The sequence below is a fragment of the Aplosporella prunicola genome (assembly GCF_010093885.1).
Source record: "Aplosporella prunicola CBS 121167 unplaced genomic scaffold K452scaffold_1, whole genome shotgun sequence".
Classification (NCBI taxonomy): Eukaryota; Fungi; Ascomycota; class Dothideomycetes; order Botryosphaeriales; family Aplosporellaceae; genus Aplosporella; species Aplosporella prunicola.
This window is the reverse complement of record NW_022983529.1, coordinates 1,063,359-1,089,555: the sequence shown is the minus strand read 5'-3', so window position 1 is coordinate 1,089,555 and position 26,197 is coordinate 1,063,359. Positions and strand designations below refer to the sequence as shown.

The 26,197-nt window shown below is 53.8% G+C and overlaps 8 protein-coding genes across 8 annotated transcripts; 3 read left to right on the top strand and 5 right to left on the bottom strand.

The window, feature by feature from the left end:
* Positions 1–130: 130 nt before the first annotated feature.
* On the top strand, positions 131–1,518 carry K452DRAFT_240854 (uncharacterized protein). The gene is made up of 3 exons (XM_033537802.1): positions 131–422; positions 611–976; positions 1,074–1,518. Exons 1-3 carry the CDS (start codon positions 316–318, stop codon positions 1,294–1,296), a joined length of 696 nt encoding a protein of 231 aa, XP_033403120.1. The 5' UTR covers positions 131–315; the 3' UTR covers positions 1,297–1,518.
* Positions 1,519–1,547: 29 nt separating this feature from the next.
* On the bottom strand, positions 1,548–2,681 carry K452DRAFT_240851 (uncharacterized protein). Its single transcript, XM_033537801.1, has 2 exons — positions 2,435–2,681; positions 1,548–2,317 (listed from the first exon to the last, which is right to left on the bottom strand). The coding sequence occupies exons 1-2, from the start codon at positions 2,601–2,603 to the stop codon at positions 1,692–1,694; spliced, it is 795 nt and encodes a 264-aa protein (XP_033403119.1). The 5' UTR covers positions 2,604–2,681; the 3' UTR covers positions 1,548–1,691.
* A 1,242-nt stretch (positions 2,682–3,923) lies between these two features.
* On the bottom strand, positions 3,924–5,262 carry K452DRAFT_240849 (uncharacterized protein). Its single transcript, XM_033537800.1, has 3 exons — positions 5,064–5,262; positions 4,912–4,994; positions 3,924–4,853 (listed from the first exon to the last, which is right to left on the bottom strand). The coding sequence occupies exons 1-3, from the start codon at positions 5,151–5,153 to the stop codon at positions 4,346–4,348; spliced, it is 681 nt and encodes a 226-aa protein (XP_033403118.1). The 5' UTR covers positions 5,154–5,262; the 3' UTR covers positions 3,924–4,345.
* Positions 5,263–5,334: 72 nt separating this feature from the next.
* On the top strand, positions 5,335–6,512 carry K452DRAFT_323516 (uncharacterized protein; the record flags this gene model as incomplete). The annotated part of the gene is made up of 2 exons (XM_033544644.1): positions 5,335–5,587; positions 5,638–6,512. The coding sequence occupies 2 exons, from the start codon at positions 5,335–5,337 to the stop codon at positions 6,510–6,512; spliced, it is 1,128 nt and encodes a 375-aa protein (XP_033403117.1).
* An 829-nt stretch (positions 6,513–7,341) lies between these two features.
* K452DRAFT_293833 (uncharacterized protein) lies at positions 7,342–7,737 on the bottom strand (the record flags this gene model as incomplete). Its single annotated transcript, XM_033541623.1, has 2 exons — positions 7,342–7,455; positions 7,525–7,737. 2 exons carry the CDS (start codon positions 7,735–7,737, stop codon positions 7,342–7,344), a joined length of 327 nt encoding a protein of 108 aa, XP_033403116.1.
* Positions 7,738–10,593: 2,856 nt separating this feature from the next.
* K452DRAFT_217310 (uncharacterized protein) lies at positions 10,594–12,095 on the bottom strand (the record flags this gene model as incomplete). Its single annotated transcript, XM_033536280.1, has 4 exons — positions 10,594–11,276; positions 11,335–11,440; positions 11,512–11,786; positions 11,870–12,095. The coding sequence occupies 4 exons, from the start codon at positions 12,093–12,095 to the stop codon at positions 10,594–10,596; spliced, it is 1,290 nt and encodes a 429-aa protein (XP_033403115.1).
* A 245-nt stretch (positions 12,096–12,340) lies between these two features.
* K452DRAFT_314567 (uncharacterized protein) lies at positions 12,341–20,627 on the bottom strand. Its single transcript, XM_033543769.1, has 4 exons — positions 20,480–20,627; positions 18,339–20,422; positions 13,593–18,288; positions 12,341–13,537 (listed from the first exon to the last, which is right to left on the bottom strand). Exons 1-4 carry the CDS (start codon positions 20,607–20,609, stop codon positions 12,411–12,413), a joined length of 8,037 nt encoding a protein of 2,678 aa, XP_033403114.1. The 5' UTR covers positions 20,610–20,627; the 3' UTR covers positions 12,341–12,410.
* Positions 20,628–20,774: 147 nt separating this feature from the next.
* K452DRAFT_282402 (uncharacterized protein) lies at positions 20,775–25,974 on the top strand. The gene is made up of 4 exons (XM_033539582.1): positions 20,775–21,609; positions 21,955–22,669; positions 22,724–23,716; positions 23,772–25,974. Exons 1-4 carry the CDS (start codon positions 20,868–20,870, stop codon positions 25,768–25,770), a joined length of 4,449 nt encoding a protein of 1,482 aa, XP_033403113.1. The 5' UTR covers positions 20,775–20,867; the 3' UTR covers positions 25,771–25,974.
* The last annotated feature ends 223 nt before the right edge of the window (positions 25,975–26,197 follow it).

Sequence of the window (26,197 nt, the reverse complement as noted above, 5' to 3'; positions counted from 1 at the left end):
CGCTCTTGGTGTGTTTGTTGTGCGTGATCTGCGTGTCTGGGTGCTGGAATTGGACAGTAAAGCGGGTTGTTGGAATCCTCGACCCTGGACGCTCAGCCGAGCCGGCGGGCAGCATCAGCGCCGACTCGTCACCCCGGACGACTTCGTGTGAGCCTCACAAGCTCAACTCACACCCTTTGGCACCGCTGCTCTGACTTGCCTTGGCGCGCGCTTCTCTTTCCCCGTCGCTCCTTTTCTTCATTTCATGCGGTTGCACGCCTCAGCAACGGCACTGAGGGAGCACGCAGCGTAGCGGGATACCACCTTTTGCGCGCAATGGCAGACGGCAAGCGCCTGTCTACCGCCGGGAAAGTCGCGACGCCGAAGGTCGGAGACCAGTCCATTCTCAACGACTCGCACCTGGTCAAGGCTATTGGCAAGAGGTAAGTGGAGCGCCCGGTCGAGAGTGTGGAAGTCGGGGCAATCGGCGGGCGGGCTTTTAGGAGGAGCTCCCTGGCCATCCATGTCACACGTAGTGGGACGGGGCGGCGAGACCCAGGAAGCGCGCGACGGCCATGTCGAGGGAAATTCCGAACGCACAAGACGCTGACAAGGCGTGACCATATGGCAGAGTCAAAGTCAGCACGTCGATCGCGAACAATGTCGTCGAAGGCACGCTCTTCGTAGCTGATCCCATCAGCAACACGATAGCGGTCAACACGGTGGCCGCGGCGCCTCACGCCAGCCAGCAGCCGGGCAATTACACCGTCATCTCGATCCCGCACATCCAAGACTTCAAGATTGTCACCGACGATGGCGCAGCGGACCCCAGCGCGACCGGCTTCGATACCGCGCTCCCTCCCATTGCTCCGCTGGACTTGGGCGCATTGAAGGCGAGGGAGGAGGCCCAGGTGCGCAAGCTGATGGAGAAGGAGGCGACGAGGGGCAAGGGCGTGCCCAAGGAGGCACAGGAGATCTTCGACGCCATCAACAGAACGTTAGTCCACTCTCCCGCGTGCGGCCATGCACTACCACCACCACCATAACCCGCTGTGGAGAGACCACTCTGCTGACAACATATACACGTCCTATAGGCTGCCTACGCGCTGGCACGAACAATCGATCGTCATCAACGATGCCGTCATCCTCGGCCCGCCCTACACGATCAACGACCTCAAGGCCGAGCAGGGCAAGGAGCGCAACGTCGAGCAGATCAGGAAGATCATGGACAGCTTCTTCGCGCGCAAGAAGGCCGCGCAGCAGGGCGGCAACAGGCCTGGCGTCGTCACTCCGATTGCCCCGAAGAAGGGCGGCTGAAGGCTCGGGGGTTCATGCTTTGCCGTCCATGCACGGAATACGGATTACAGAAATGAGGACGCCCGTCGGACGTCTGGGCCTGGGAACAGTAGTCTGGAGGCGGTGCCGAGTGACGAGCGGCCGCGTGGTGAGTGGTTGGCAGCGATTTGGCTAGGCGATGCAGTAAAGGAAGTAGGATATCATCCTTGTACGGTACCAATGCAGAACAGACCAAAAGGACAGTTTACAGTTTCACTGTTGCTACTCGTGAACATCTATGGACACTGAAGGATCACCAGCCAAGCAAAACGCTTCTCACACTCGTCTATTTTTGTATTCTACATTAAGTTTTACGGTCGTATTCACATTTTTGCATCACCTCTGGCTAGCAAGCAAGACCCAAGCTTGGTCTTCCTTTATTTGCCAACGTTGGTGTAGCGGAGGTAGGGCTTGAGCTCCCTGACCTCGCCGAACTTCTTCTTCGCATCGGCGGTGCTGACGCTGGGAGGAACGATGACGTCCTCGCCGGCCTGCCAGTCAATGGGCGTAACAACGCCCTTCTTGTCGCCCAGCTGCAGCGAGTCAATGACACGCAAGACCTCGGAAGTGTTACGGCCGGTGGAAGCCGGGTAGATCATCATGAGACGGATCTTCTTGGAGGGGTCGATGACGAAGACGGAGCGAATAGTAAAGGGCAGGCCCTTGGACTCAATGTTCTTCATGTCATCCTCGGTGACCATGTCGTAGAGGAAAGCGACCTTGCGGTCGGCGTCGGCGATGATGGGGAACTGGACGTTGGTGCTGCAGACCTCGTTGATATCGGCGACCCACTGGTCATGGGAGCCGAGGTCGTTGGCGCTCAGCCCGATCATCTTGACGCCGCGCGCGTCGAACTCGTTCTTGAGCTTCGCAAAGGCGCCCAGTTCCGTCGTGCACACGGGCGTGAAGTCGGCCGGGTGCGAGAACAGCACCGCCCAGCTGTTGCCGATCCATTGGTGGAAGTCGAGCTCGCCGCCCGTCGTCTTGGCCTTGAAGTTCGGTGCTGCATGCGTGGACGCCACGTTAGTTGTTTGCGATCATGGAGTTGGCTTTTGCCCTTGCCCCCTCCCCCCCCCCCCCCCCCCCCCCCCCCCCCACCTCGGTTGTCGAGAGTGCTTACCGACTGAGCCCAGCCGCAGGCGTGGCTGCTCGGCGGGCACCTGGATGAAGCGCCGGAACAGCGGCTGAGCGGGGCGCTGGGCACGCTGGAGAACGGCCTGCGGGCGCACCGCGGCGCGGAGAGAGGCGTTGAAAGCTCTGGGAGCTGCACGAGACACGTAGGAAGCCATTTTGCGTGATCTGGAGACGATTGCTCGAGGCTGTGGCGGAGAGATGTGGATGGTTTGGGTGAGGATTGCGTGGTGTTGCTTAGAAAACATCGGCGCAATGGCGTCAGACAGCGGCCCGCGGCCGTGTCTCGGACGCGAGTATTTCCGTCCTTGGCCGCAGGGACATTCAGGTGCTCATTCGCGTTGAGACCTCCACCGTCTTTTGCAGATCGGAATATTGCAAAGGTTGTTGCTTGTGGACGACAGGTCGACCTAGGTATCCTGAACGTCGATGCAGATGTATGTACCTACCATGCTGCAACGCGGTTATCAGTCATTGTCTTAATTGGTTCGACCTCTCCCACGTAAGACTACGGCCTGGCGTAGGGATAAAGCTCAGAGATCTGCCCGGACGTTAGGACTTTCCACGACGTCGCGGCACTTGAAACGACTCGTAGCTCTTCACTCTTCAGAACCATTCTCTCCGACTTCGGAATCACCTGCCAATCTCTGCCTGTTCGGAAATCGTTGCCCATTCCTCTCCATAATCACAAATCTACTAAGCAGGACGTTTAGGCTATTGAGCTGCACAACTCTTTTCTCCGTCCCGCACCGGCGTAAGTGGGTTCTTCAGGCTGTTTCTTTGTTAGCCGCCGGTTGATGCAGGGCCCGAGTCTTTTTTGTTCCTTTGTTTCGCGTTCTGATTTGTTTTGTACTGGTAAAGTCCTGACATGCCCAGTATGTTTCCTTTGTTATTTTTTGAGTTTCCGGTCAGCTCCTACGCATATGTACATGCACCTATTCCAACAGTGACATCGACAAGTCCGATCTCTTTCTATATATGCCATTTAACAAGAAGGAAAGAGTACTCCCACTATAGAGGCAAAGGAAAATCCCGAATAGTCAAAACGAGACGGGTTATAAGTATTCGGCAACAGGCTAGGCATTCACTATGTCCAGACTAACTGTAAGTTGAAGGAGTCTCGACGGGTTGTCTTAATAAAGAGTTTCAGATCAAATGCTTGAAGCTGCTCCCCAAAAGTTTCGTCCAGCTAAGAAGGAATTCACTCATACACGAAAACCCTGCCTTCGAGGTGATAAAGGCGCATGGAACCCTGAAGTCCTTGCGGCTTTTGACATCCGGAACGCGCCAAGCATAAAGGAGCATGCCACCGGCATTCAAGTGTGCTCCCTCATGGTGAACCACCCAATTATTGGATTGTTTGTTCGTATAAAACCTTCAAATGAACACCGTCATGGACAAACAGCTCTTCCAGTGGGCACAGATTGACAAGATGGCGGGAAATTCCAAGATATAAAGAAATGGCACTTTTAAATGATGTTTGTAGAAAGTCTTTTTGAAGATGTTGTCAAGCAAAGTGTAACAATTCTTCCTTGGCCACAGATAATCAGTCCATTTACTCAGGGTCATACAGAAACAAGATGCTTGTTTCACAAGATCTTAGGCCACTGGCCGCTGACGTCCCAGATGAAAACTAGTTCAAAAAGTTAGAGCATAAAAATCCAAGATTCTCACGCGAGATCCTCACGCAGCTCTGGACCCATTATCTTGGTGACTTCGATATTCTTCCTCTTCTGCCCTGATTGCTGTCATTGCGACCACAAATTCAAGCATACTCGATCTTTTTTAGTATGGTAACTCCCAGATAAACTCCGCTGCACCAGGCCCCGCAAGATGCATGCTCTTCAAGTGTCCACACAAACAGTTCCCAAAACGCCATTCCCCCTGCCACGACGACCGCTCAGATGACCCATCTGTAACTCGCGTATCTGCCTGCCGTTTCGGACTTCCGGATGATTTTGACGACCTGACCTCTCTTCAATCCTAGGTATCTCGCAACGGGGTCGAACTGCTGGATACGAGGCAGCTGGCTCTCTTTCAGACGGTAGCGCTGCAGCAGAGCGGCCTTCTCGTCGGCAGAGAGCAAGATGTGCTTGGGGACGAGGTCGTGGTGGGTGATGTTGACGAGGAGCTCTTGCTCTTCGAAGAGCTCCATGATGATGGGCAGGATGGACGGGATGACCTTGCGAGCGGACGGGGTGACGACGACGGACGTGACCAAGATGCCGGTGGTGAAAGAGTTCTCGATGAGGTGGTGGCTGAAGGCGCGCAGTTGCTTGACGCCGACGTTCGCTTCGCCGTTGAACTCGATCCAGATCTGGCCGACCTCTTCATTGGGCTTGCGCGGGTTGTAGTGCTTCGCCTTCATTTCGTCGCTGGGCTTGGCCGAGAAAGCGAGCTGCTTGCGACTACAGTTGCGTTAACAATCAGGCCATGTCGCGGAAAAGATGGGCGGCGTGGACATACTCAACGTTGCCGGAGGCGTCCCCGAACCTAGACCTGAATTCTTCAAGAGAGAGCTTGTACGACTCCTCTGGCATTTCGTAGCCCTGGACGATCGGCGTCAGTCAGCCATGGTGAGCTCTACGAGTAGCAGGCGCATGCGCCCATGCTCATACCCTGTCGGCAACCAGCTCGTGCGCGGTGCGCCAGACGCGCCACAGACGGGAGGTCTCGCGCTGGCTGTCCGTAGTCGCGTCGTCCGACATTCTGGCGGAATGGCAGGGGTGGTTTCGGTGGATGGGGGTTGCGATGCGCGCTGGAGCAAAGGTTCCCACGTACAAAGAAATCGAGGCGGCTCAAAGTCGGTTCGCGCACTCCTCACCGCCTTTGGCCTCCCGCGCGCCTGGCTCCCGCCCGCTCAAACGGCACGACGTCAACACCAAAGCTATGGCTGCTCCCCAGATCCCCAACCTCAACTCCCTGCGTTCGGGGAGAGGTGGCCTTCGCGCCCGAGGCAGAGGTCGAGGTCAACCCGGCGCCGATGCTAGTGCTGAACATCAGGACAAGATTGTCCAGAACACAGACAATGATGCCTCTGGTTCCCGCATGAGCGCGGTGGAGTCGGGTTATTTGGACGACCCATTCGCCAGAGCCTTTATTACCGAGCAAGTCTCCAGAAGATATCCAATCATCCACAGGGGTATTAGTCATCCTCGCTATCTAGCTCTCTCCGCCATTGACATAGAGCAGGCACCTATGTTCGCACCACCGCCATAGACCAGCTCGTCGACCGATTCTTGGCCACGGACCCGGACCAGCCCAAGCAGATTGTTTCGTTAGGGGCCGGTAGTGATACCCGCTTCTTCCGCATCCTCTCCAAGCGCACCTCTCTACCTCTGATATACCATGAGATCGATTTCCCCACCAACACGAGCCAAAAGATCGCAGCCATTAAACGCGCACCAGCCCTTCTCTCCATCATAACCTCCCACCTCGCAAACCATGCCGATCTCGCTATCTCTGCTGATGGAACGTCCCTCCACTCTCCCATTTACAACGTCCATTCTCTCGACCTCCGCGCCTTAACCGGCTCCACACCTGATCTACCCACGCTACCCCACCTCTCCCCAACCACGCCAACGCTTCTACTCTCCGAATGCTGCCTCATATACCTTCCTCCTGGCGACGCTGACGGCATCCTGCACACCCTCACGACCAAGCTGATTCCCGCCCCGACCCCGCTCTCCCTCATCCTGTACGAGCCAATCCGGCCGCACGATTCCTTCGGCAAGGTCATGATATCCAACCTCGCGACGCGGGGCATCGTGCTGCAGACGCTGAAGAAATACTCCTCGCTCTTCCGGCAACGCGAGCGGCTGAAGCGCTCGGGGTTCGCGAGCGGCCAGGGCGCTTCCGACGTGAACTACATATGGGAGCAGTGGGTCAGCGATGCGGAGAAGGAGCGGGTCGGCCGGTTGGAGATGCTCGATGAGATGGAGGAGTGGGTGTTGCTTGCGCAACACTACTGCGTTGCGTGGGGTTGGAGAGATGGCGAGCGCGATGTGTTTGCCAAGGCTTGGCGAAACGTCAAGATGCAGGATCTGGTGGGCGATGAGGAAATGTGATGACGGGTTAAATACCAAAGTCAAGGTCAATTTAGATCCACATTTCGATGCTCATACTAAGTATGGCACAGAGATGTGGACAGTTGTTACTTCGAGACGAAACTATATTTGGCAGTAGAGAGCACGGCCATGTTGCCCAGAGTAGCTCATGCTGATCAAGTTTACAAGAGAAAAGTTCAAACCAAAGCAAAACGTGTTCAAGAAAACTCGCCGGTACATTTCAGCACAGTCAAAGCACTCAGCCGACATCATACCAACAACCAAATTCCTGACCACTCTCCTGAACCAACCTTCCAGGGGCAGCGTGTGAAATTGGTGTTGGCCGGATGTCTGTAGCAGACTTTCCAGCTGCTCCATTTGGTTTTCGATACCTTGACGGAAGCGAGTGTTGGTGTTATTGCGTGTTGGCGACGCTGCCGGTAGTGGTTGGTGGTGCTTCAGGCGGTGCGGCGTAGGCTTTACATTCAACCCATGTTCGGTCTGTCGATGGTGGATAGTCTGTCTATTCATGAGGGCTGTGCTCGTGAAAAGGTAAGCTTTCTGCTCATAGTATCGAACCCCGGCCTCGCTGTTTGGATGTACGTATCTATTTCTTCTGTCATCTTCTCTTCGGTTTCGGCGAGCATTTGCATCCTGACGTGGGACTGGAAGACTTCGATGCTGGCATCGCTCTTACTTAATTAACATTGACAGAATGTTTGGTTGTTTGATGTAGGTGTTGCTGGGCAGCAAGACGGGTATCATCTCTCTCGGTTTTTTGTTCCACTTCACGAACGTGCGCAGAGGCTTTTCCGTTTTCTCCTTGTTAATCAAGGGCAATTTCTACTCTTCAGTACGATGAGTACTTCTGGTACTCCTCATCGAAATCGTCTACGATTTTGGCGTAGTCCAGAAAACACACGCAGATTTCCTCCAATATTCCACTGAAGATGCTCAACCACTCCTGAGGTCTCGTTAGTTGGACTCAACATCCATATCTGCTACCCGTCCTATATGTTTGAACAAGACGAACCTGCTGGAAGTCTTTACCCTCTACAAACTCTCCATCATTATCGACCAAGACCTTCCACAAAGCTCTGAAGCGAAGAAACCCAATCAGAAACTCGAGAAGCAGATCTTTCTGCTCTCCATTGTAGTGCTTTGCAGATATTGCCGTCTTGTACAAGAATCTCGATACAAGATACACGCCCTTGTAAGCAGACACTGCAAGGCCGGCGGCTTCCATCATCAAGATGCCTCATGAAAGAACCGTAAGTTGTTGCCAGTACATCCCGAAAATCCTAAGACCTCTCTAATGGGGTGTCGCCTTCTTGAAGCATCGATATAAGGCCGTGCTGACCGCATCCTTCACAAAGAAGCTCAGATCCCGCATGCTGCCGAGACCAGTACAGTTATACAGCAGATATCAGTCGTAGCGGGTGCTGAGGTTAAGCTTGCGATTGTTGTCGGATTTGCGTCCAGCTTCATTGCCAGGAAAAAGAAAAACAGGTGGCACGATGCGTGTACAAGCTGTGTCTTACACGCGTTAGGGAGTAAGCAAGTGTTACCCGATACGAACAGGCTAGTGCGCTAGCTGTGCTGGGCTGTAGGGAAGGTGGCGAGCTTTGTGCAATGTAGCATCTGGGGCTGCTGTCTGTTTTTCGGTTGTATATAGTTTTTGTGGCACGTTTTCCGTTCAGCTGAGGCTGAGCAGTGTGATATCTCCCCGCTTGCTTTTAGCTATGCGCTGTTTCATTGCTGCCTGAAGCATTTTGCCCATCAGCTTGTTTGGGCTTCATTCTGTGTCCTCGCAATCTTATGGTTTCGGTACGCCTATCACAATAGATCGCTGAAGGAGGTCAGCTGCAGTATATGATCACGCAAAGTTGTCGAGCACAAAACTCTTTTGGTTCATCGTAACTGATGGAGTTTCACTCATGCAGAGAATGAAGCTTATCGAAGGGTTCAGGTCTTGCGTGACCCAAAATGATTGGAAGTTCTGGGATGAGGCATGCCCGATTTAGTAATATAAGCTCTAGCATGAAGCCATATCTAGTTAATTCAGACCTTACAACGAACATCGATCGAATGGCCAGACAGCGAGATACCACCGCAAATATCTGAGCCTGCTGCTCTGGAAAACACAGTTCATTAAGCCACGAAACTTTTACAGCAGTCTTAGTGTCGGGCTGCTGCTAACGGTGGACAATTTACCGATGTCAATGGTCATCGCTGCCGGACAGTGTTGCATATAGACATTGCCTCTTACTGACGACCGATGGCTTCTCGGAGCGCTGTTGTCAGTCGGCATTGTGATACAATGCTGGAGGTTACCATCGTGCCGTCCAGCCGCACCAGGATCTTCCACCTGGCGTGTTCGTTGCCTTTCATGCCACCAGAAGTTGGACCTGGCGTAGATCGAGCAGGCCTTGCAACCACCAAGCTCGCTGCTCATGGTCGGGGTCGCATCTCAAGATGCACGTGAAGACACGCGCCTTTTCCAGCGTCAGCAGGTCGTACTGGCACTTGTCTCCGAGCAGACAGTAGCTTCTGAGTTTTTTCCCCATCGTTGCAAAGCGGAAATAGTACAAGCGACCTGTGTGCATGTCAGCTCAAGTTCAGTGCTCAGTCAAGCCGAAAGGTACTTTCCGCCCTTTATCTTCGGGTCAATCTTTTACGTCGATGTTAGTTGACAAGTCATCGACAGGCTAGAGCTGTGTTAAAGGGATGGTAGAACAATATCATCCTATAAGAAATATCTTAAGCCAACCTCGAAACGGTAGGTTTGCTTTGTACTAGCTGCAAACGGCTATGACAAACTCGAGCGCGCCTCGACACGTTGACACTTCCCTCAAAGCAACGCGGACACCATCAGCTTCCGTATTTTATTTTTAGGATCTTCGAGTACACTCTGACCAAAGCCAATCAGCCCAGACCCATCATCAGCAAAGACCGTGCCACACCATCCAAGTACGCATAGTGTCAGCAGAACTGCCTAGTCCAACCAAGGAACACGCTGAACAAAGCCTTTCAAAACACTCTCCTACTCTTTCTCTCTTCAACATACAAACCCAGCTAACAACCAGCCAGACAAACAAACAATCAGTGAGATAACTCCTTTCCTCACACCAAGCATACACACCCGCAAACCATGGAAGAAAGAAATTGTAGAGACACAACGCCCGCTGCTCTCGTCGCCCGCTCCCATCTCTCGTCTCTCATCTTAACAACACTCGCAGTCACTCACTCACACTCACAATCGCTGCACCGGACACGCCTCAGCTGCCCTCCCTCCGTGGGTATAATCAAGAACTGGCGTGCATCACTGTCTCGCTTGCAGCAGGAGCAGCAACACCAGCACCCGCAGCAAGGCCGAGAAAGATCAGAAGAAGCAACAAAGGACAAACCAACCAACCAAACAAGCAAGCAAGCAAGCGAGACAGCGAGCGAGCAAGCAAGCAAGTAAGCAGACAAAGAAACAAGCATACAAACGCAAAAAAGTGCCAAAAAAACACCGAAGCTGAAGAAGCGTGCCCCGCACGCGCCCATTTTCCCTTGTATTACATACCTACGCAGAACCACCACCCTCCAGCGTCAAGCCAACTAACTACTTTCTCTTTTGATTTTCTCGATAATGCTGGCTGCTGCAACAGCGCCCTGCCCACCGCCTATCGCAAAAGTTCCCCATACGTCCCGTGTTTTGCGCCGCTAGTGTGATTCCGCCCCGCCCCGCCCCGCTTTGCCCCGGGGAAATATGCCCCCTAACGCCGTACTTATGATGCATGCAAGTTGATGTTGTAGTTGAGTGTTTTGCAAGAGAGAGAGAGAGAGAGAGAGAGAGAGAGAGAGAGTGTGTGTGTGTGTGTGTATATAAGAGAGAGCGCGTGAACGCGCGTGTAAAGTTTTGGAGAGGAAGCGCGCATTGGATACAGAGGGCTGGCTGGCTTAACGGCTCGGATAGAAAAGAAAACCAAGGTGATCTAAGCGGGGAATATATGGAAGGGAAGAAAAAGGACACAAAGGTGTGATGTGAAGAAGAAAGAACAATGCGGATATTTTGAAAATGCCGATAAGCTCGTCGCCCGACGAGGACAAGGAGCATTTATTGCCCGGTGGCCAAAATGTCGTCCAAGACCGAGTTGACGGCATCCCGATCCTTGGCCGTCGCGCCCTGCCAGCCCCAGTCGTTTTCATCTATCATCATCTCGTCCTCGTGGCCGGCCCCATGCACGCCGTTGACGCCGTTGACAGCGTAGTTGCCGCCTACGCGCCCGCCGATGAAGTGGTTGTCGGTGCCGGCCATGTCGTAGTCCTCGAGCTCGTCGTATTCATCCGTTGCGTTCATGATGTTGGCCGTAATCAGTGGCACCTGGCCAAGATAGCTGTCGCCCAGCTCCAGAGCGAGCTGTAGGTCGTGCAGGTCCAGTGGTTTCCGGCTCTTTGCTTCTTCAACCTCGCATGGTAATAGGCCTGCTGCATTGCGTTGCACCTGACCGTGTAGCCAACCTTCCTCCTCGCGCTCGTATTGTCGTTTGTATGCTGCTGTCTTGATGTAGTCGTCTCCGTTGCTTCGGACCCGGCCCATAATGTTAGTTAACACTTCCTTTATAAAGGTTTCTGTTGCAACATTCATAAATGTTGCGCAATCGGCACTCGCGCCTGATGCGATGCCTTCCTCATAACATATTGGTGTCATGCGAGCTTCAATCGCAGCTGTGTCGGGAAATTCAAAGGTTTCTGTGCAGAGGGGTTGAGCGTAGCGTTTCCGGATTTCAAGGTCCCAATCTGCATGTAAGGTTAACTGCTGTTATCCGTGTGGTGATAGACTCCGGCGGGTACTGACTCGTCTTATTAAAACCACCGGCAGAAGCAGGACCTGTATCCGGCAACGAAATCTGCTTCGCCATATGATACTCCTGCATCTCGCGAGTGAAATAGTCAAAGGTATCCTGCAATCACAACTTGTATTAGTCAACCAGCTTTTAAAGTCTACACCTTTACCACATCTCCTAGAACTCACGTCTGGTATAGCTTTCAACCTCTTCCGCTCGCGGCCCTGCAGCTCCTTGACCTCGGTCTTGAGCCGTAGCTCCGCCGCATCTCCGCTGCTCGGCTTGCTTGTCGCGCTGGGCTTATCATTGGCGGAGACCCAGCTCGCAACACCAGGCTCAGGGCTGTCGCGCAACGTGTTCGCATATATGGCGGATAGTAGCTGGTTGTGGAGGTGTTCGCGCGTGGGGTCGTTGCTCACGAACCAGTCTATGCGGCGCGCGAGCTCGGCCTGGTTCAGGCGGCCTGGACAATGTCTGGTCAACTTGGGCACTGTTCGCGACGGCGGTGCGCCAGAGTGGGTTATCTTCAGGCGCCAGGCGACATACCTAGCACGAACAGGCTGACAGCTTCCTTGTAAGCTCCCCAATGCTCCCCGATCTGTGCCTTCAGGGCTGTGTACAGCGGCTCGATGTCGATGCGCGGAGATCGCGTGAGTAGCTGGCCCGCCTTCTGCGGCTGCAGCGCGGCGCCATTGATGGACAGGGTCTTGTTCGAGAGCGTGGGTGTGGATGCGGGCTCGGCCGCCGACTCGGAGCGCGTAAAGGACGCCATGGCAGGCAGACGATCACGGAGGAGGGGGGTGGGTGTCGTCGTGTCGCATCCGCCGAGCGTCGCGATAATGCCCTCCTGCGAGGGGGCGCAAGTGATGTCGGAGCCAGCTCAGGTGGGATAGCGGGTATGCGATGCTGGATCTGATGCCGGCGCGTCGTGACGTTGATGCGCTGCTCTGTCTGCGGCGAGTCGCGGAGGTGGAGGTTGGCTTAGACTTTCTTGGCCACGACCGCCCTCCCAACCGCGACCCGGCATCTATATATGTAACAACTGAACATCGTATGACATTGCGCTGAAGCTCATATACACTTTCCACTAATCTTCAAGCCCGCCCTCGCCCAGATCAACCTTTCCGACCGACCAAACCTCTCTCTCATCCTCCACCTCATCACTGCTCAGTCCCAGTCCACCCTGTCCGCCCTCGGCCTCCTTCCTCTCCTTGGCCTGCGCGGCCAGTCTCATCGCAATTCTCTTGAAGTACTCTTGCATGCTCCTCTTCGGGCCAGCTGCAAGGCTGGCGCCAGGGCCAGCCATGTACTTCTCAAACACTGCGCCCTCCTCCATGACGACGTCGAAAATAGCCAGGAACGCAGCCTCGGCCGCCAGCTTGACAGGAATAACCATGTCTCGCACGCTGGCGAAGACTGGTTGCGCAAGCAGCGCCAGATGCGGGCGAACGAGTTCGTTATGCTCGCGGCTAACGGTGCGGATGACGACGAGCGCCAAGCGGCGCGTATCCGAAGGATTGCCAGGCGGGATGACGGCCGCCAAAGACTCGAAGATCTCCTTCGTTGCGTCGAAAGATTTGTTGCTCGACTCGGTCAGGAAGTACTTACCGGCAGCCAGCACGCAGTTGTCGGCAATGACGGGCTGCGGCTCGCGGATGCCCTTCGCGATAACTTCCACGGTCTGTTCTCCATGCGCCACAGTCAAGGTCTCAGGAGACTCGAGAAGAATGGAGTTGATAGCCAGCACCGACGACTTGCTGAAGGTGGGGGCCAAGACACGGTTCTTGATCAAGCTTTCCGCAGTCTCCGCAGGCAAAACCTTGACCAATGCGCCCAGCAGACGCGCGTTCTGGATTTGCATGGCATCGTCGGCCTCAGACACATCGGCATCAATCAGGCCTAGAATGGCGTTTCTCGAAGCCTCGTTCATGCTCTTACCGGCCTTGCTGACAACCTCGTACAAAGCCTTTGTCATTGCAGTCTTCACACCGTGATCCGAAGTCTTTGATCCAGTAACCAGCTCAGCGATCAGAGGATCAATACGGGGAGTAAGCGTGATGAGAGTTCCGAGAGCCTTGGCGGCACGGATACGCAAAATCTCGCTCGTGGTGTCGGCCAAAGACTTGGCAAAGGTTCTCTGCAGCTGTGGCAAGAAAGGCTTGAGGAACGTGGGAATCTTCTCAAGCAGGTTGTTCAAGGTGTACAAGATGGCAGCTGTAAGTTATGTGAGCATTTTTCTGTTGAAGACTTTGATTTTCGTATAACTTACCCTTGACGTCGACTGAACGCTCCGAAACGACACGAATCAAAGGACCGGTGATTTGTGTCACAGAAGGACGCAGAGCCTCTGCGCTTGTGCGATCGATGATGTCCGATATCGCCAAAGCAGCCTGGGTGCGCTGTTCGGGCGTACCGTTCATCAAACCTTGCAGGAAAATCGGCAGGATGGCGTTGATGCCCTTTGGCAGATTGAAGCCGGGCAAGTTCGAGCCAGCAACGCCAACCTGTTGGAGTACCTGGCGCGTAGAGATAACGAGCGACTCCATCTCCTCCTTCCTCAGACGAGCGGTCAACGCACTCAAAGCAGACCAAGCCGCCTTGACAACCGCCGGATCGCTGTCAGCAAAGGCGACAAGCAGAGCACGGATAAGATCGGGGTAGTAGCGAGACATGTCCACCTGAGCCTTGGCGAAGAAGGTAGCAAGGTGAATGTCGGCCGTCTGGCGTTTCTTGTGGTCATCGTTCTTCGCGAGAGCCAACATGACGCTCATGGCAGTGTTCAGACCATCGTACTCATCGACAGAAACCAAGACGGTATCGAAAGACGAGTCGAGCTCTGCACGCAATTCATCGTCCTTGCAGGTGACAATGTTGTCCATAAGCGCGTTGAGAATATGCGGGAGCTTGCGAGACATAGCCCTGCTAGCCACCTGGGCAAGAGAAGCGATGGCGCGAGCATTGAACGCAGAGATAGGCGAGGTGATAAGCGTAGGCAACAAGTTTGGCAAGATGATGTTCGATCTGGTCTCTTCGGTGAGAAGCGTAAGAAGAGCAGACAACGCATTTGCGGCCTCGTCCTCGGAACGAAGGAGGTTGAGGAGGAAGGGCAACACTTGGTCGACTGCCCGCTTGCCAAGAATGCGCTGGAGTGTGTCGAAAGCCTCGGCAGCAGCCTCACGAACCTCCTCATCAGAATCAACCAGTGCAGTGCGTACCACAGAGATGAGCGTCTTCTCGTGATCCTCGAGAGAATCCGGAGCAGCCGACGAGATGAGCTCGCGGAGGGCAATACAGATACCCTGTCTGGCGTCACTATCCGTGGACGTCTGCAATCCTTCTTCAAGCGTGGGAAGGAGGGTGGAGAGAACGCCTTCACCAGCCTTGCGGATAAGTTCTCCCAAAGAATTGCTAGCAATGACCTTGTGTTCCATGTTGGAGCTGGCAAGGCGGCGGATGATGATTTGTGTAAGAGTCGGGATGAGATCGCGAAGGGTACGCGGGCTAGCCACAAGAGCCTTCCAGACGTTGATGGCAGCAGTACGGACAAGGCCGGAGGTATCGCAGCGGCAGATGTACAGCGAGGAAAGCACCTTATTGCGCCTATCTTCGCCAAGAACTTCGAGTAGCGATTGGCCTGCTTCCCTGGCGCCCTCTTCGGCCTCTTCTTGCTCCTTACCGGAAATACCCGTAAGGTTGAACAGCAAGTCACCGACCAATTCGACGGAACTGAGACGAATGCGGTAGCTGTCATCGGCAAGACCACGCTCAAGCTCAGGAAGAAGCAGGTCGATGGCACGGGTCGCGAAGTTCTTGACCAAGAGGCGACCGGCACGGAGAGCGGTCTCGCGGATAGATTCCACATCATCTGCCAGACCTGCAAGGATTGGCGGGATAATCTTGGCGAGATAGTTTGCAAAGCTGTTACCGAAGCAAGCAGGCAAGAAAATGAACAGAGACATGAAACCTTCGCGAACGGAGGGCTTGGAGCTGGCCACGTTCTGAAGAATGGTGGGCAGAGTCTCCTCCAGACGAGAAGTACCCAGACCCGCCAGGACTTCGGAAAGAGCCTGGGCGGAACCCAATCTGTCGCCAGCGCCGGTGTCTGACTTGAGAGTAGACATGAGGCTGGGAATGAGGTCGGGAAGAGCATCCTCGCCCAGCTTCTCCACAGTCGAACCAAGTGCCTTGGAGGCGGTGGCACGAGTGGTAGGAACAGGATCGATAATCGCAACCCTTAGACCAGCAACAAGAATTGGCAGATGAGCGACAAGATCCTTGCGCTCCGTGAGATGAGCCAAGCTGCCAATGATCTGTGCGGCCTTGCGCTTGGTCGCGGACCTGTCGCCCAAACCACGTTCGAGAATACGGACGACGAGAGCCAAAGACGGTGCGTCCAGGTAGTGCACGAACGAAACCTTGATGAGAGAATCGAGAGCGTCGTCCGTGTACTTCGTAGGGTCACTGAGAGCCTTGAGGAGAATGTCGACAACGCTCTTGATCTCAGGGTTGCTGATGACTTCACCGAAGCGTTGCAAGCTCCGCTTGGCTGAAGCCCGGACCTCCTTGTGAGAATCGTTCAGGACGGTGGTCAAAGGAGGAATAATTTCAGGCAGACTAAGAGCCAGCTGTTGCGGAGCCAAATAGGCCATGGCACCCAAGGAGTCACAAGCACCCCTCTTGCTACGCCATTGCTGCTCATCCAATCCTTCAAGAAGCGTAGGAAGGATCTGTTGGACACCATAAGAGCTCAAGTTACCGAAGCAGACCTTCGCAGCATCCAGACAGGCTTCTCTGACATCTGCGCTGGTATCGCCGAAGCCAGCGAGCAATTGCGGCACAATCTGAATGACGTACGGCTCGAAGATGCGACCGAGAATGAGAGAGAGAAGCTCGTACGCAAGGAACGCACCCTGCCTCTGGTTCGTATCCTTCTTGTTTTCAGCCGCACCGGTCAACGTAGACATGATGCGGTACTCGCGCAGTACAGCCAGGCCCTTTCCGCGGACGATACCGGCCAAACCGTAGGCAGCACCTCTACGAGCAGCGTACTTCTTGGATTGGAGCAATTCATCCATGATCTGCTGAACAAAGTCCTTGACCTCTCCGCCCAGCACTTGGACCAGAGGGGGAAGGCACTCGGCGACCGCATACTGGACAGACTCGGATGGTGTACTCAGAGTCTGAAGAAGCCGTTGTACGACCTTGGGGATACGGTCGTCGCCGGGCTTAAGATGGCGGGCCAACGCGCCGTAAAGGATAATGACAGCCTCGTTGATCTTGTCATAGGTCTCGGAGCCTTGGTCAGGAGCTTCAAGGGTACGCTCGAAGACGCCCATGAGCTCTTCGACCTTCAGCTGACCACGGGCAGCAATAATTGCGATAGCAGCTTCGATCATCTCATCACGGACGCTAGCGCTCCTGTCTCCAAGGGGACCGTTTTCGATAAGGAAGGCCATGAACTGCTCCAGGTCTTCAGCCTTGAACTGGCTAGCAAGCTCACGGAAAACCAGAGCAATGCCGTTCCTGGCCTCCCACGGGTCGGTCAGATCCATCTTCTTAGGCATTCCGTACTCATCCCGCTCGGGAACCCTCGGCTTGGCCTTTTCCTTGTAAGTGCCTTGCAACTGACTAATAATCTCATCAAAGATTTCAGGCTTGACACTAATACACTCAGCAATGGAGCGAGCAGCAGCCCTGCGCAGTTGCTTGTCGACAGATTCGACGTATGGAAGCATTTTGAAAGCAGCATCTGCGGTCAATTCAAGGGCGTTCGCTTCCCAAATGGATTTGGCGAGCTCGACGTTCTCATCCACATCATCATGGCACGCAAGCCAAATCTCCTCGGAGAAGTCGATATCTATGATATCAACCTCTTCGTCAATGGCTTGGAGGACGGATGTCCTGACGGCGACCTGCGGAACAATAGCTCCCTTGGCCAGAGCCAAGGTTTCCTGTTCGGTAAGGTCAGATCCAATGCCCCTGCAGAGATCCATCAAGCAATCTCTGATCAGCTTGAAGTGCTGCGTGAATCTCTGCATAGCCGAGACAAGGACGGAGAAGAGCTTGCGGCGTGGCAGTGTCTTGTCGGAACAAGAAGTGGTATGGAATGAGATAAATTCCAATGCAAGGACGATTTGTTCGTCAATTTCTTCTTCTTCCTTCTTGTCAATAGCTCCCTTTTCAAGCACCAAGAAAGCGAGAGGTAGAATATATGTCAGCGAGACGCTGTCCAGTGGGCGCTGTTCACACAAGAATCTAAGGCGATACAGCAACCTCGTAACGAGATCGCCGAGCGGCTCCTCGTCAAGACCAGCAGGCAAAAATGGCATGCCCATAGCACGAAGGGTAGCAACTCCAAAGAAGGGCCTGTGAACACCCAGTCTTGTCGAGATACGCTCAGCGATGGCAATGTAAGTGGAAGTCGGGGCTTCCGCTATGACCAGACCCGCTCCAGCATCCATAGCTTGCAGAAGAGCATCAATGGTAGGGCCGAGCCACAAGTTTGCCTCAGTGGGTGGCCCAGTAGCCAGGGCTTTGACGATACCCACGCCGCGCTGAAGTTTTGCTTCGACTGCGGTGACTTGCTGGCGGATCTTCGATTCTTTTTCAAGCTGTGCTTTGACTTTGCCTTGTTCCTCGGGGGTGAGCTTCTTCGTCTGTCCCTTCTTCTGGGCGAGTTGGTCACGAAGCTCCTGCTCCCATTTCCAGGTGTCGTAGTCTTTGCTACCCTTGTCTGGAACTTGGTTCTGCTTCTTTGCAAGCGGGTCAAGGAAAACTTGGCCCTCAGGCGTACGGAAGATAGCCGCTTCAGTGGGACCGACATCACTAAGCAACTGAGGGTCGAGATCCCCCTTGACCTGTTCCACCAACCTCGGTATTGCTTGATCAGGAGCAACGAACGCAAGTTCAGCCGCAGCGTTATAAGCAGCTTGCCTCACTGTTGGTGTGTGGATCGATGAGGTCCCCTGTTATTGACGTTAGCTTTGGACAAACTTGATGTTTGTAGTTTTCATACCTCTGTAGCACTGATGATTGATTGGAAGCATCTGTCGAGTTCCTTTGCTACCAAGCTTCCAGGGTCTGTGCCTGTCCTCAAACAAGTATCGATCCATGACACGCGTGGTAACATCATTGGGCGAGCCAAAACGAGAAGGTCAATGAGTTGCGTGTGGATGACAGAATCGTCCACAGTTCCCTCGAGCTTGCTCATTTCCGCGGGAGTGAGGCATATGGCCCTTAAAGCAAGGTAAAGCTCATTGTTCCCCGTCTTGGCAACCGTCGCGGCGACGTCTTTTTCGTTTACTTCGACATCACGGCGCCATCTCCAAAGGCCATTAACTATAATGTGAGCGATCCGTGCCGGGTAGCGCGCGTAGGCTTGGGAAAGAGTTTGTGTTGCCTCTTGCCGTACACTTGCAGGAACACCCGACGCCGTAATGAAGTACAAGAAAGCCTGTGACCAGGCATCCTCTACGGCAGCCATGTCAGTGGATTCTGCAATGTTAGAAGTGACCGATGCGAGAGCACGGAGTCCCCATGTAAGGTCTTCTTCTCCAGCCAACTTGGAGTAGACCCTATGGTTGAGCAAGAACGAAGGCTTAGGGTCAGCGACCAAAGCGTTCTTCGCAATAGAAGCCTTCTTCAAGGCCGCATTGATCTTGTCATCTTCGAAACTAGCCCACTTCGAGAGCCCGAATGCTGTAGCAATGTACGCTACAGTCACCAAGCCACTCTGGACTGCCGGAATAGGGTTCGCGACAACTTCTTGCCATATGTCCAGCAGTTTCTGCAGAAACGCTTGTACAAAGGAAATTACAGATGGCTGGCGCGTCTGTTCATCACTTAGGCTCCAAAGAAGCTCGCCGATACGCAAAGCCCATACTTTGCGGACTGACAACCTCTTATCAGCGAGACCCTTCACGAAAGCGTCTGCAACTGTAGGTTCAACAGTGGCTCCGCCCACAAGCGTGTGTTCAAGATGCTTCGAGATAGCACGGGTCTCCGCGGCAATAGCGGCCTCATTAGGTTCCTTTAATGCCACTGGCGCGAGACCAGCAGGGATTTTCTTAGCGAGAGCCTCCGAGGGCTTCAAAGAAGCTAGCATCTGAGCATGAATGGACTTTTGCTCTGCAACCGTGACCTTGTTCTGCTTAAGAGGGTTGAGAACCTCATCCGCAACCTTATCCAGGACATCGTCATTGGCAGACCGAGCGGCAAGTGCTTCAAATGTAGTAAGAGCTCCGGTCCTAATTGTTGCGTTTGTCGACTTAATACTAGACAGAAGCGGCTTTAAAAGGTTTTTCTGGAGCACCTCCGACAGATCTATGGTAGGAGGAAGCGAGCGGAACATGGGAGCGATGAGCTCATTGAGAACGACTTCCGGCGCTCTCAACAATGCCTTCTCCACTGAAGGAATGATTTCCTTTTGCAGATCCTCCAGAGTGGTAAATGCGCTGAAGAAATCATGAAGGCCACTGGTGATATGCTTCGGTAGTACGGTTCGAGATCCAATAAGCTCCCGCACGTAGAATGCGTAGTAGTCACTCTTCTTCTCCGCCAAGACAGGCTCAGAGGCGGGGAGCCGCGAGCAGACACCAGCGATAATGCCCAAGAATACAGCGTTTCTGGCGGTGGGAGAGGGACCTTTGGTGGTCAGAGTGGCCACAGACTTATGGATGGCATCCTTGCCAATGGCCTCATTTTTGAAGACACGCCGCAGAGCTCGCCGTGTGACAACCAGTGCCGAGTGCTTCAAACCCTCACGACTCGCCGAACCCAGGCAGGTGGCCAGGATGGCAGCATCCGCGGTCACGACTTGGATTCCGTATTTACTCCAAAGGCTGTCCTTTGCTCCAAACTCCTGCAGCAAGACAGAACACCACTCCGAGAGGCTGAAGAAGCTGGCGGGCGCAACGCTCGATTTGGCGGACTCATTCTGGAGGAATTTGACCGTGCCGGGCAGCAGCTCGTCGGCGAGCGGGCTGGCGGCAACGGCTCGAAGGCATTGATGGACAGCTCGGCGCGACTCGCGGTCTATGTATAGCGGGTAGGTATCGAAGAGGACGAGGAGGATGGATTTTGCGTCGGCAGAAGGAAGCTCTGAGGGGCAGATGTCAGCGGGCGGGTGACCCGATCAGCCAGCTTGGGCGCACTCACCGTTGTCGTGGAAGAGCTGCTCTACGTGACGCAGCTTGGCGATTCTGCGCTTGGTAGAGCTGGACAGGACGTCTCTGCGCAGCTCGACGTGGTCAATACCCGGAGCACTATTTGCCTTGACCTCCGCCATATTTGACAGCACGAATTGGACGGGCGAAGCGCGGGCTGGCTCTGGTGATTTGCGAGATGCGCGGGCTGGCAGTTTTACGCGCATGACTAAAGCTGCGCATGGGGCACCGGCCTATGACAGCATCTGCAGGCGGGCAAACTAGGGACCATCCACCAACCCAGACACCGTTGAACACCGTCTTGCCCGAATTTTCCACCGCGCCTCGTCCTGTGACCTCTCCTCCCACTCGACGAGTTCCCTTTGCATCTCCCCGCAACCATGGTCCAGAAAAAGAAGAAGAAGCCCGCGGCCAACCCGGCCCGCGCCGTTGCCACCACTTCCATAGCAAGCAAGCCCAAGATTGACAAGAAACTTGACTCTGCCGATGCCTCTGACGCTGGCAGTGCGCCCGCTGCCCCGACGCCCGCCATTTCCGATGACCCCGTTGCCTCCCCTGCGCCCGGCTCGATCCAGGCCCCCAAGGAGCTGCACCAGCTCACCCCCGAGGAGCTCGAGCTGCAACTTGAGCGCGGTGAACTGCAACTCCTGGTCGAGAAGCATGCGCAAAAGGTGCGCAAAGAGTCCGCCCGTCACCTCACCAGGCTCCAAACGGATCGCCGCGTCCTTCGCACCCAGTCTCAGTATCTGCCCACGAGAGAATGGCTCCCCGAGGACTTGATGTCTCAGATCCTGGACCTGGTGAAGGATGAAATGAACGATGACTTTCAATCTCCCGAGCACAAATACTCCATTCGCAATCTCTCCGAAGAAGATGCCATTGCCCGCTTCTGGACCCTCAGTCAGACCCTAGTGGATTTGGGCTTCTCCAGGGAAAGGGTTAAACAGATGCTCGTTCTTATTGGCCGGAACCCGCCGCCCGTGGACGGAAACACTCAGACCGTATGGGGCCTCCAGGAAAGTCTTGACTGGCTTGCGGTCAATTGTCCAGTCGACGAGCTCCCGCCGTATGAAGCACAACCTAGTCAACCACTCACGGATACCACGAATTCATCAAGATCTAGTAAGTCTGGTCTCTTTGGCTCTACCTATACATCTTTCCACCTTTGCGTTCGGGCCACTGGATCCGAAAAGACTTGGAAGTCATGGATACGGCCATTTGCCTATACTATTCGACTAGTACAAGAAAAGTCCGGTCACACCTTACATGAGCATCCCAAGGATTGCAGGAATTTTCCCGAGAGCTTCACCTTTGGCCAAAACACATGCTCGATACCATCAAGGACCCCTAAGCAACACTACTCGCAGACTTCATAGTCGCAGGTTCATGCTTGTTCCAATCACACTATAACACTTTCCTCCCTACCATGTTTTAGGCGGTATGTATGACTAACAAAGCATTTCCCAGACTCTCCGTCAAAACGTCATCCAGCTACAGACTCACCAGCGTCTGACCGGAATCCTGTCAAACAATCACCGGCTTCGAATCAGGCACAGGCTAAGGAATCCGCTCCGGAGGACGATGTAGACGTCAGCGATCTCGATAGCGACATGGAGCCAGATCAGCTTCTGTCCACTTACCTGGATGTAAAGTCACGGTTATTCCATATCAACCCTGAGCTGGTTGCAGCGCCGAGTAAAAGTTCGAAAGGCAAAAAGTCTAAGAATTCTAAGCAAAGTATTTCTCTGTCACCGGGTGCGCTTAAACTTCAACAAAAACTTCAGAAAATAGAGTCCGATGTGTTGTTTGATCAGCGGGAAGCAGACGAACAGTGGGCCTCTAAGCGTAATGATTTACTCAGAGAAGTGCCGGCACGATCTCGCCAAAAACGCCAAGAATCTCCAAAGGAAAAGCCGGTTGAAGTAGAAGAATCCCAGCCAGAAACATCCAGTGCTGTCGATGACATCATGCGGGAAGCTGGCCTGGCCGGGGATGCTCTTGCCCAAGAGTCCGATGAAGACGGAGGGATGCTGGGTGAAATGTTCTTGGCAGAACCTGGGGAACCAGGCCAAGCTGCACCCAATGGTGGGGACGGAGACACCACACCGGTCACAATTCGCGATTTTGGCAAGACCGTGGGAATGAGTCCTCGACGAGTGTTAGAAGAAGCTTGTCGTGCAAGGTGTGTGCCTAATATTCAACGCAGTACGACTGTATTCTAATCACGTATGTCTAGGGACTCGGGTGTACGTCTTACGTTCAAACACGTCTCTCCTACAACTTACTCCAGCCGCCACTCTGTTACGATATACTGGTCGAAAGACCAAGATCTTATTAGCGTCTCTGCTGTTCCTTCGGTTACATGCGAGCTACGGGCTAGATCGATGAGTTTCACCATGAAAGGCATTGCGACTCCAGGAACGCAGCAAAGCGAGGCATATGTTTCCGTCGCCGCCCTTTTTCTAGTATTTTCCACTTCACCTAGGGAAGAAAAAGTTTATATGAGACTGCCCCCGGCTTGGCGAGACTTATGGGCCGAGTTTGCAGAGGCGCAGAAAGACATCACGGATACGAACGACCGCGAAACGATCAAGGAGCTTCGTACCATGATTCAAGAACAGGTAGAGCGAGAAGAGGAAGATGGCGTGGTGCTGATGAATGGTTTCAAAAAGCGCGGAGGAACGCCGCGGATTGAATCAAGAGGCTCGGAATTACCGATGCGGTCGAGTGATACGCCGAATGATGTATCAGAGCAGTTGAAGGCTTTGTGGAACGCGAAGTCCTCTTCGCCAGCATACCAACGCATGCTTACGTCAAGGGAGCAACTGCCAATGGCGCGGTTCCGGGAAGCCGCATTATCCGCCATTGAACGCAACCAGGTCACTATTTTATGTGGTGAGACTGGATGCGGTAAGAGTACACAGCTTCCAGCATTTATCTTGGAGCATGAGCTGGCAAATGGGAAACCTTGCAAGATCTATTGCACCGAACCGAGACGTATCTCGGCCATCTCTTTAGCTCAACGTGTTAGCGAGGAATTAGGTGAAGACAAGAATGCCGTTGGAACAGCAAGATCTTTGGTTGGATACGCTATTCGTCTGGAGTCCCATATCGCAGCGTCGACACGTTTGGTCTATGCAACTGTTGGTATTGTCCTTCGAATGCTTGAATCTTCGAAGGGCTTGGACGACGTCACTCATTTGGTCATCGACGAGGTTCACGAGCGAAGGTAAGATCTTCCACCTTAAACAAAAGATCAAATTTGAAAAACTAACCGCTGACAGCATCGACACCGACTTTTTGCTCATTGTTCTCCGTTCCTTGATGATTCGCCGTCCCGAATTGAAGGTTATCCTGATGAGTGCAACCGTTGACGCGGACCGCTTTTCGAAATACCTCGATGGTGCTCCGATTGTGACGGTGCCTGGACGCACATTCCCGGTTCAAACAAAGTTCTTGGAAGATGCAATTGAGCTCACGCATTACAGCGCCAACAACAAGGGCTCATACGGTGTTGACGATGCCGTCGATGATGCCGAGGACGACATGCCTGATGGTGGTACGCCGTCTGGAGTTCGGGGCAACCTTCAAGGTTACAGCAACCAAACACGCAACGTGCTCAAGGAATATGATGAATACAGAATCGACTACGAACTCATCATTCGATTGATTGAACGCGTCGCTTATGACCAAGACTATAGCATCTATAGTAAGGCAATCCTTGTCTTCTTACCCGGTATTGCGGAGATCCGGCAGCTCAACGACATGCTGGTCGGTCATCAGTCCTTCAACCGGGATTGGCAGATTTTCCCTCTGCATTCGACCATTGCTAGTGAGGACCAGCAAGCTGCTTTCCTCGTTCCTCCTCCTGGCGTACGCAAGATCGTCCTCGCTACTAACATTGCCGAGACGGGTATCACCATTCCCGACATTACCTGTGTCGTTGACACTGGCAAACACAAGGAAATGAGATTCGACGAGCGGAAGCAGCTGTCCCGACTCATTCAATCTTTCATCTCCCGTGCCAATGCTAAGCAGCGGAGAGGAAGAGCTGGCCGTGTCCAGGAAGGTCTCTGCTTCCATCTCTTCACAAAGTGCCGACATGATGAACTTATGGCCGAGCAGCAGACTCCTGAAATGCTCAGGCTGTCGCTGCAAGACCTGGTTATGCGTGTCAAGATTTGCAAGTTGGGCGACATTGAGCAAACGCTATCACAGGCATTGGATCCTCCTTCAACCAAAAACATTCGTAGAGCAATCGATGCGTTGGTAGAGGTCGATGCTTTAACAGCTAACGAAGAGCTCACTGCTTTGGGACGACAGTTGGCCAAGCTTCCGCTGGATGCCAACCTTGGCAAGCTAGCGCTCCTGGCAAGCATATTTGGTTGCGTTGACGTCGCTATCACCATCGCGGCCATTCTCTCATCTAAGGACCCATTTCTCACTCCGCTGGGTGCTCGCCAACGGGCGGATTCTGTACGCCTCGGATTCAGACGGGGAGACTCGGATCTACTGACGGCATACAACGCGTATACTACTTGGCGCAAGATTTGCACCACGCCAGGCCAATCTGAGTTCCAGTTTTGCCAGAAAAACTTCCTGTCCCGACAGAACCTCAGCAACATCGAAGACCTCAAGTCGCAGCTCATGGGCTCACTTGTCGAGGCTGGTTTTGTAACGCTTTCCGCGGACGAGCGCGCCGCTCTGAGCAAGTATCGGTACTCTTCACGACAGCGCAGCTTCGTCGCTGTGCCAGCAGCTTCCAACATCAACACCAACAACGACATATTGATCAACGCGGTCATTGCGTGGTCATTCTACCCCAAGATCCTGACGCGGGACGGCAAAGGCTGGCGAAACATTGCAAACAACCAGTCGGTGTCGCTGGCGCCCACGTCCGTCAACAAACATCCCCCCAACCCCAAGGAAATCAAGTACCTCTCGTACTACCACATCATGCAGTCGAGCTCCAAGTTCTATAACGCGCACTCGACGTCGGTCGCGCACGACCTACCGCTCGTGCTGCTGGCCGGCGAGGCCGAGAGCAGGCTACATGCCGGCGTTGTCCAGGTCGATGGCAACAGACTGCGCTTCGCGCTCAAGGACTGGAAGACGACTGTTGCGGTCAAGACGCTGCGCGCACGGGTCAAGGAGATCGTGAACCAGAGCTTCAAGAACCCGGGCAAGCCGCTTAGTCGGCGGCAGCAGCGGTGGCTGGAGCTGTTCTTTAGGTCGTTTGATCGCTCGGCTGATCGGGCGGGCATGTCGGTTGCGAAGGCGTAGATGGAGATGGAGAAGGCCTTTGCGTTCTTTCCCTTTGTTTGAATTGCTAGGGCTTGATGGAGAGCAGTGCTATGCTCCGTATTTTGTGAAAAGAGCTGCATGTTGGGATAGACGGTTAGGACTGGTAGCGGACTTGGCATGGTGCATTAGAATCGTTTTTTGTAAGCGTACGTTTATACGTAGAACGTTGATTGATGAGTGCTACAGTATAGACCATGCTATGTGAGGACCTGTTATACAGGCTTGGAAGTAGAATATTGGTAAGTTACCATCCTGACCTTGGTGTATCAGCTTACTCTCATATTTCCAAGCTTCTACAATACAATCCCCGGAAGAAATCTTTCAGTCATCACTGACAGAACACTTTCTCTTTATTTAGCAAGACTTTCTGATGCGGACGACGGACTTCGTCGAACTTTGACTTACA